Source organism: Pagrus pagrus (genome assembly GCF_965226575.1).
Source record: "Pagrus pagrus genome assembly, chromosome: 13".
Lineage (NCBI taxonomy): Eukaryota > Metazoa > Chordata > Actinopteri > Spariformes > Sparidae > Pagrus > Pagrus pagrus.
Genome location: NC_140197.1, coordinates 11522500 through 11532789, shown reverse-complemented (window position 1 = coordinate 11532789; position 10290 = coordinate 11522500). Strand labels below are relative to the sequence as shown.

General features: G+C 39.5%; 1 protein-coding gene across 1 annotated transcript; it reads right to left on the bottom strand.

Annotated features, from left to right (window-relative positions):
* Positions 1–297: 297 nt before the first annotated feature.
* On the bottom strand, positions 298–8919 carry LOC311268462 (interferon-induced very large GTPase 1-like; the record flags this gene model as incomplete). Its single annotated transcript, XM_084372137.1, is given in 8 exon segments — positions 298–5101; positions 5214–5251; positions 5427–5541; positions 7936–8063; positions 8066–8214; positions 8216–8351; positions 8519–8624; positions 8857–8919. Coding segments are annotated over 8 exon segments (5496 nt in total). The 3' UTR covers positions 298–340.
* Between the last annotated feature and the right edge of the window lie 1371 nt (positions 8920–10290).

Genomic DNA, 10290 nt, shown 5'->3' with positions numbered 1-10290 from the left:
TTTAAGTGCTTTTCTTAAAAATATTGTTTTCCTTTAAATATTCCACATACATATGTTATGCATCCTCTTCATCATGTGGAGTAAAGAAACACAGTTTTAATCAAATGAAAACGTAATTGACTATTCTGATCTGGCTCATACTGTTAGCTGTTAAAATATCTTTGATCAAAATATAATTAGATTTTGTTTCAGTCACTTTTGAAAGGCTTCATCCTTACTGTTGCTGCTGTTGCTCTCTTTTAATCAAATCAACAATTCTTATTTCTTTTGAACAGTTAAATTTATTTTGGGCTGCTGTTACTTTGAGGAGATCTCAGCTGTTTTCGGGTCCCTGCAGATTTTACATTTCATCCAGACTTTTAATAGCCTCTTCTTTAGTGTGTGTTTTCCACTCACTGGGAATTTCTCCTCTGCCGTGGAATTTTAAGTTATAGTGTTCTTCAAGCTGCTGTTGAAACTGACACACAAACCATTTCCAATATATCAGCTTAGACTCATCAGGAGTAATCGTCCATGTAGCATACTTCCCTCCAGCCTTTGGATACTCTTTATAAGGAAAAGTCTCCTTTGAATCATGATGAGGGTAGAAACATAGATCACTTGCTACTAATGTTGTGCAGAAATCAATGACCAGTTCAACTGTGGTGCTAAAGTGCCATCCTTTAATCCCAGAGGGTCGGTGAAAAGGGACGTTGTGTTTGTCAGGACTGTGATCAGCCAGTGTGTTGGTACAAACAGCTGCACAGAATGGACATTTTACCCAGCAGCAGTTACACAGCTGATCAATGAGGATTTGATCAGGCTTCATCCTAAATTCCTTCATCTTATCCAGTGAGAGGCTGTTCATCTCCTCCATGATGGATTTAAGGCCTTTCTCGATCTCTTCTTTGAGAAAGTCAAAGTTGTTTATGTCGCTGAAGTTTTGACAACAAATGGTGTCGAATGTTAGCTTATCATTCAGCAAACTAGAGAATTCCTCCATCCACTTGTCGATGTCCCCTTTCTGAGTTTTGTTTTCCTCTGTTGCATCAAATAAAGCTTGACTCACAAATGTTTTGATGTCTTCAACATTTTTCTTGAGTATATTCTGTGCTTTATCTCTTTGTTCTGTGAAGATGTATTTCTCTACTTCCTCTTCAATAAACTTCTCTACTTGCTCCCTTGGGTTTCTGATGTAGGTGATAAAACCATCAAAGTCCTCTTTCTTTGCCAGTGACTTCAACACATGTTTCTCTAAGTTCAACCTGTTCCCACTGAATGCTGGGACGTTGCTCTTCATCTCTCCAGCGATGCCAATAGCAGTCTTGTTACAGACGGCCTCTACAGTGGAACTCTTCAGTTTTTCACAGATCAGTTCTCCAAACACAACAGCATCTGAGCTTCCTTTACAGAAGCTTCTGAAAATGTTGTAATATATTACTTTCTTGCTTTCTAAATAAACATGTGCATCGTTGTTCATTTTGAATTTCTTGTGAGACTCTGTCAGCCAACTCTCTGCTCTGTCCTTCTTCAGAGCATATTTCCTCATTGATTCAAATTCTGTCACCTTTTCTTTTGCAGTTTTGGCCACTTCTTGCAAATAAGCTGGATTGTAGCCTCTTGTAGCTACAGGTTTGCTTTTGATTGCATCAAGGGACTGTTGTTCAACATCATCAATGAGAGATCTGATCAGTTGCTGTTCATCACACGGAAGAGGTCCCTTAAACAAAGATGAAATAAATCCAACGACTTTGTCTTTAACATTAGTGATTTTTTCCCTACCACTTCTGTCACTTTTCTTCTCATTGTCTTGTTGAACTGTGTTATGGCGAGCTACATATTTACTGTAATCGCCAACCTTGGATATTTCTTTGTAGCAGACACTCCTTTTGGATTCCTCTATGAAAGCGCATTCAAAACCAAGGTCTTGAAGGATAGCTGATTGATCTTCTTCATAGTTGATGTCCTCAATAGGTTTTATATCAGCAGTTAGTTTACAGCACAAGTCCGTCCAAACTGTGTTGAACTTTCTAAGTTCCTCTTCTTTTGTTGCCTTGCCTTTTAACTGATGAGCGAGATCTTTACTCTTTGTTAGCAGCTTGTTCTCAAACTCTGTTTTCTTCTCATCAAGCTTTTTACAGGCCTTCTTCTGCTGGATAATTTCATCCAGTTTTCTTTGGACTCCTCTCAGTTGGTCATCATGAAACTCCTTGATTTTATTTTCAAAACGGCCTCTCCACTGAACCAACATTTCTTTGTCTCCGTCATCATTAAAGTACTTTGTCATTGCTTTTTTGATTTCTTCATAAGTTTTGCTCATTTCTTTAGAAAGATGACTGAGCTCAACCTTATCAAGTTTTCCATTTTCTATTTTGTTGTAAAGCTGGTTTTCAATGGTCAACATGTTGCTCCTCAGGGTCCAGGTCCAGTCCCCATACTGGACCTCAAGTTTTCTGTACACTGCAATTTCATGTGTGTTTTTAAAACTGAAAACAAAGTTCTCGTTCAGCAGGGCATTCCACAGGTCATGAATTTTACTCTTGAACTTTTCCAGAGTAATCCCTTCAGACTGTGATGCTTTAAAGAGGATGAAGGTCTTCAGCTCTTGGATGCTCTCACTGTAACTTGGATTTGGAGGAGCCATCGGTGGACTTCCCTCCCACAGTTGGGCAAAGTACTTCACATCATTTTGCACATCAAATTCAATGACATCACTGAAGCACTCAGCATCACAACCCTCCTCTTTGGCTGCTAGTTTGGCCATCTGGTCCAGTTTGTCTTGCAAGCGTCTCTTTCCATCCATGTTCATCTCTGCAGCTGCAATATCTGTGACATTCTGGTGAACAAACACACAACTTGGAGAAATTTTAACTTGTTTCATCCTCATGACAGCCTGAACAACAATCTGCAGAACATCTTGCATGTCAGCTGGATTCTCTCCAGAGATGTTGATCAATGTCATGTTTGCCAGACCAACAACAAATGTTGCCAGTTCATTGTCGTGGTGAAGAGTGGCGTTACCTGCCAACTCAAGAGCACGCAGTCCTTCAGTGTCCACCACCAGAACGTAGTCAAACTGAAAGTCTTTCTTGATCTCCTCTGACACTCTGACCAGCTGCATGAAGGCACCCTTGGTGCACCTGCCAGCACTGACTGCAAACTGTAACCCAAACATGGCATTCAGCATTGTTGATTTTCCACTGCTCTGTACGCCTAAAACTGACAATACAAAAACTGTCTTGTCGCCCAGTTTCTCGATGACTTCATCGAAAAGACTAGAGATCCATGTTAAAGGCACGTGACCTGCATCACCATCCATGAGCTCCATTGGGTGTCCTGATATCATCAGCTCTGCAGCCAGCTCAGGGTATTTAGACCAGTCAGTCTGTCCACTCGTTGGTTGTTTATTCAGAGATGTATGGGCTTCATAGATCTGTCCCATTTCTCTAAACATGTGCTCCAAGCCAAAAGTTGCTGACTGTAGTTTTTTTGATATTTGTTCAAGCTCATTTTGCTTCACTTTTAGCTGATCAGATTTATCATGCTTCTTCTTCAAAGCCAAGACCTCAGACCATTTTTCATCATAGCTTTGGAGAATTGAAGAGAGATCGTCTGTGCAGAGGGCATCCATTAAGATCTGAGTCCATTTCAGGAAATACTCTCTGTCTGTTGATTTCAAAGAAGAGAGGCTTTCAATGAACAACTTCATCAGCTCACTACAGGAAGCTTTGCATTGATCTTGTCGTATTTGCTTCAGTTCTCGTTCCTTATCAGATTTCTCCCTCTCAATGTGTCCTGTGAGGCGATACAGTTCTTTGTTTGTTGTGCACCACTTGCTCCACAGTTGGCCTTGGCATTGGAGAAATGTATCTTTAATCTTTAGACCATCCATCCCCAGAAGCAACTTCACTATTCCCTCAGCAGCAGATTTCCCTTTTTGGCAGAGACTGTCATCTTCATCCACTCTGATTCCAGAGACCTCAGCCATGGTTTCAAGCTGGAAGGATGCATGTGGTCCAGACAAAATGTTTCTAATGATTCCTTTCAGTTCTTCAGAAACATCTGACTGGCTTCTGTCCTTCAGACCCATTCTGTATTTTCCTTTTGTCAACTGACCTGCACCCGTATCATTATCAGCAATGAGAATAATGAGAGGCTTTGGAGACTTGAAAAGAGCAGAGATAACTGTAGAACTTTTGTCACCTTTACCAAGAGTTGGGACAAGAACAACATTGACTGAAGATTTTTCAGTCAGTATGTCACGCTGTTTTTCATTTAACAGAGCATCACCATGTAGATTACAGAAGGCAGTGCAGTCAGTGAAGGCATCATTGGGTTTTCCAGCGGGGCAGTACCAGGCAATCTCTACTACTCCATCCATCAAATAGCGAGACATTGTGCTACCTGGACAGTTTCTGTGGAAGAAGGAGTTGTGACGGTCGTTGATCAAAGTGTTCATCAGCTGAGATTTAGATTGAGACAGTGAACCCAGACGGAAAAGTGACACCATGTGTGTCTTAGCATTGCAGATGGGCATACTCTTCATGGTGATAATGTTTGATTTATCTTTGGTTTGAGTTATCTTCCATGTTTTTCTTATTTGTCTGAAAGTCCACAGAGGACATTCAATGTCCAATGTGACTGGGTCAGGAACAAGCAAAGGTACAGCGTACTGACACTGTGACAACTTTGTTAACATGTTCTGCTTAAAAAAGCTGTCTGAGCAGTGAAATACTGCCATCTGAACGTCCATTGGATGCACATGAGACTGTCTTGATTGATCAGATTGTACAGTGGCGCCATAAAGGGCATCTAAAGCACTTTGTCCTGTGCAAAGAATCTCTGGAACAGGCTTTGAATGGCTGACCTCAGGACTGTCTTGTCTTACAGGAATATATCTGGCTCTGTAGTCTAACATCATCAGCCTGTGAAGAAAAGTATGAGTCAGATCTTTCTCACATGTCTCATGATCCTGTTTCACAGGTGGACCTATCTGAAGAAGATCTGTTGATGAAAACTTCTGCTGATGTTTGTCTTGAAGGTGAAGTCTGCAGAGCAGTGTTTCAGTTTGTGCTTGATATTGTTTCTTCATGTTGGTCTCTTCTGAAATCTTCTCTGACTGCTGGAAATCAGTAAATAAAAATGTACTGTATGTAAAAAAATATATTGATATATGATGGGATATAAAGTAAACAGTACTAAAGATCTTGTTAATAAAGTTAGGAGTCTCTTACCTTATCCTTGTTTCCACAAAGATTCATATCTGAAGTACCTGCAGTAGAATAATTAACTTCATCATAAAAGGGTCAGAGCAACATGCCATCAGACAAATACATTTTTTCATGTCAGCCTATAACATTTTGAATTTTATGACCAAAATCATTTATGTTTTTGAAAGTTTCATGTTATTGTACTATTAAATAATGTTAATAATATCAAAATTGTACCATTCTCTTCGGTTGCAGATGGTAGAGACTTGATTTCAGACTCTCCTGCTACTGGTGCGTTGTTGTCATTCTTCTCGCAGTGTTCAACATCAGCAGGTTTATCCACTGGGTCACACTAAGAAACAATATTATTTCATTTCATTTTTTTGTTACCAGGTTTTAACTGTTTAAATTAAAGGTCAACAACCCACAGTGGTGGTACTAAACATAAGATTCAAGGAAATACTATATGCTTTCAGGTATACAATCAGGTTTGTAATTTAGTGAGAAGAAAGTAAGTTCTTCTGGGAAAGTGTTTTCAACTCATCTATGTGTCTAACCAGGAGATCCATGGAGTCAAACTGTTCAAGTCTAAGCTAAAAACATGAACAGCTCCAATCTTCAGTTAAAGGTCTAGTTGCATTAAACATAAATACTGCTGTGAGTACCGAGGTTGAAAAGATCTCACCTTTACGTTGGTTTTAGCTGCACTCTCCTCCTCCTCCAGCTCCTCTCCTGCAGGGTAATGTAACAACAAGCAGATCGCAAGATTGAAGTTGTCAGTGAACTATTCCAGCTGAAGAGGATTTATTTGCAAAAATGATGTGTGTTCAAAAAGTTAATTGTTCAACAAGATGCATCTCCACTATACCAAATAGATAGATTATATAGATTATGTGTTTTAATATTAAAGCAACATTATGTAAAATGTATGTGCTTGACATTTTGTGTGATTTGGCACCCCCACAGTTTCTGAGTGTAACACCACTATCGTAAACACAAATCCCAGGTCTGTAACAATTTGTCAGATGTAATGTAGGTGACAACTACAAACAAAACTCATACATCATAACAATGTTGTGTGTTGAAAACTGTTAAAGTAAACATGTATGTAACACTGTGATCCTACCCTCTCCCTGAAGTTACATAGTGCAGAAACAAGTGATGGGGGGCAGAGTGGCTGTGACAGAGACACCTTTCAAATTATTATAAGACACTGTACCATCAACATGATGTTGAAGCTGTTATTATAAGATAAAACAACATCATGTTGCTTTAATTATACAAAGATTTAAAAAATGCAAAACAACAATAAAAGGAAATGAAGTAATTCTTACTTTGTTTGGTAGCTGTTGAAACTGTCTGAGATGTTTGACTTGTGTCCTTCACTGCTGCACTCTCCTCAGTGGACCTCTCACTCGTGTTACTGCTGCTTTCACTGTTGATCTCTTTACCTTCATCAGCCTCTTCAGTTGAAGGGTCAAAGACAACAAATATCAGAGATTGGATTAGTTCCTGTATTTCTTCAAACCTGTATGAAGCTTGAGCTGAATAGATTGTAAATGAAAAATAATGTTACTTTCAAAATGTATATTAATATACAACCCCCAAAATCATTAAAATCTCACCTTTATCACTGGTTACAGATGGGATCACAGACTTGTTTTCAGCATCTCCTCCCTCTCTGGTGCTGTCATCGTTCTTGTCTGAGTGTTTAGCACCATTAGCTGGATCACACTAAGAAAACAGATGATTTTGTATGACTGTGAGCTCCCCTAGATTGAACCATTGAGATTATCACAAAATAATAAAAGCAAGAAAATATGATACGCACAAACTAAATGCAAGCAGGTTTGTAATTTAGTGAGAAGTAATTTCTTCTTGGAAAGTGTTAACAACTGCACCAGGAGGTTCAGTGATTCACAATCTGTCCTCATTTAGACAAAAACCCAACAGAGTCACTATCTTCAGTTTAGTCTACAGTTGTGATTGAGATAATGTGTTTAATGTGCAATAGGTAATGAGGTAAAGTAGAATAAATAAGTAGAGTTAAAAAAAGAAATGCTATGACACTGACTACTGAGGTTGAAAAGATCTCACCTTCACCTCTGTTATAGCTGCTCTCTCTTCCAGCTCGTCTCCTGCAGGGTAATGTAAAAACAAGCAGATTGTAGGATTGAACATAAAAAAACGTTTTTGTCAGTGAACTATTCAAACTGAAGATTTATTTGCGGCAGCTCCATGTACTTTCTTCAGGCTGTGCCTGGCTGATACCCATGGGTCAATAAAGGCCACCAGACGCTCTCCAACGAGCTCCCCTCCCCTTTGACATTTCAGTTATTTAAAAAGGTACAATAACTGACTTATAGCCTCATGAGGGCAGCAGAAACAAGTTGTGAACACTGTATTTAGATATTCTGAGTTGATATTGTGAACTTGTTAGCAAACTGTTGCATATTTATACATTCAGTAGTTAGAAAACATTAACATTTAATGAGACTCATGTTTCAGCTACATGAAAAACCTAAGTCCATTATTCAAACTGGTTTTGGTCCGTGTTTGGTCTCCACCAACTATAGAGGGAAATATCTGTACATTTTATCTTGATAAAGCAATGTAGGTGTTATCTAAGAATGCCAACATTAAAATCTCTCCTGTGATTTTGCTGAAACACTGATGAATCTATGCTTTCTTCTTCATGGGATTTGTGGTCCAGATGTTCTTTCTGTTCTTTATTTTTATCACACACCGGTCCACTGTAGCAGTGTGGATCATTTTCAGAGATCACAACGCCTATTTTGTCCAACAGTGCTATGATCTCTTTTTCATCCATCATACTTCTTGAACATATGTGATATCTTTTTTCAGCAAACCTGCTTTCAGGTCTGTCAGCGCACTTTCACACTTTTCATCTGACTCATGAGTCACAACTGTCATTAAATGAGCGAGTGAGCCTTTCCCAAAAGCTTTTTCTAACCACTGCACTCCCGAGCTGTAATGGCTGTTATGCAAACCATTTGGTAACAAGCCTACCACATAAATCATACAGTTTGAATGAAAACTGTTCCACATTAGCCTGATTATCATGATCAAGTAAGATGTTTTTAGATCCAATCTCAATAGAATTTGTGTCACCAATTAACACAAGTGTGAGTTCAGGCAGCACTGAAAAAAACATATAAAACATCAACATGTTAAACTGCAGAAATCATTTAAAAACAACAGTATCACAGTTATACAGAGTTTGCAGAAAAACAATGATGCAATCAAAGGTAATAAACAAATCTCACATTCTCAAAATTAGTTGAATAAGTTAAAATTAAGTTTATTACCTTTCTCATTGGATGCAGATGATCCTGATTTGATTTCAGACCCTCCACCTGTGTCATCATTGTTCTCTGACTGCTGGTCTTCATCAGGTTCATTCACTGGATCACACTGAGAAAATGGATAATTTTATTGATCAACTTGTCACATCAAACCCACTGAGATGAAGATGTGTTTTGAAATCTTACATTTACCTTGGTTTCATCTCCACTCTCCTGTAACTCTCGATTGCAACATGATGAGCATAAACGCATCATAATTGGTAAACTCCTTGTCTTAAGTTTATTTTAGAATGTTTTTAAACTTTTAAGTTATCCGTTGTATTTGTCACAGGCGAAGTTACAGAGTTGACATCCGACTCTTCAGCCCTTCCAGCTGGTGTCTCCTCTTGGTTCTCCTCCTCCATCTTATCGGTTCTTCATGCTTTATAAAGAACAAGGGCAAAGTCAGTTAGACAAATACTCTGATAAACTATTACTGCCATACTTGCCAACCTTGAGACCTCAGAATTAGGGAGATATTCAAAAGGGCCGGGGGGGGATTTATATATATATATATATATATATATATATATATATATATATATATATATACACAGTACAGACCAAAAGTTTGGACACACCTTCTCATTCAAAGAGTTTTCTTTATTTTCATGACTATGAAAATTGTAGATTCACACTGAAGGCATCAAAACTATGAATTAACACATGTGGAATTATAAACCTAACAAAAAATTGTGAAACAACTGAAAATATGTCTTATATTCTAGGTTCTTCAAAGTAGCCACCTTTTGCTTTGATTACTGCTTCGCACACTCTTGGCATTCTCTTGATGAGCTTCAAGAGGTAGTCACCTGAAATGGTCTTCCAACAGTCTTGAAGGAGTTCCCAGAGATGCTTAGCACTTGTTGGCCCTTTTGCCTTCACTCTGCGGTCCAGCTCACCCCAAACCATCTCGATTGGGTTCAGGTCCGGTGACTGTGGAGGCCAGGTCATCTGGTGCAGCACCCCATCACTCTCCTTCTTGGTCAAATAGCCCTTACACAGCCTGGAGGTGTGTTTGGGGTCATTGTCCTGTTGAAAAATAAATGATGGTCCAACTAAACGCAAACCGGATGGAAAAGCATGCCGCTGCAAGATGCTGTGGTAGCCATGCTGGTTCAGTATGCCTTCAATTTTGAATAAATCCCCAACAGTGTCACCAGCAAAGCACCCCCACACCATCACACCTCCTCCTCCATGCTTCACGGTGGGAACCAGGCATGTAGAGTCCATCCGTTCACCTTTTCTGCGTCGCACAAAGACACGGTGGTTGGAACCAAAGATCTCAAATTTGGACTCATCAGACCAAAGCACAGATTTCCACTGGTCTAATGTCCATTCCTTGTGTTCTTTAGCCCAAACAAGTCTCTTCTGCTTGTTGCCTGTCCTTAGCAGTGGTTTCCTAGCAGCTATTCTTCCATGAAGGCCTGATTCACACAGTCTCCTCTTAACAGTTGTTCTAGAGATGTGTCTGCTGCTAGAACTCTGTGTGGCATTGACCTGGTCTCTAATCTGAGCTGCTGTTAACCTGCGATTTCTGAGGCTGGTGACTCGGATGAACTTATCCTCCGCAGCAGAGGTGACTCTTGGTCTTCCTTTCCTGGGGCGGTCCTCATGTGAGCCAGTTTCTTTGTAGCGCTTGATGGTTTTTGCGACTGCACTTGGGGACACTTTCAAAGTTTTCCCAATTTTTCGGACTGACTGACCTTCATTTCTTAAAGTAATGATGGCCACTC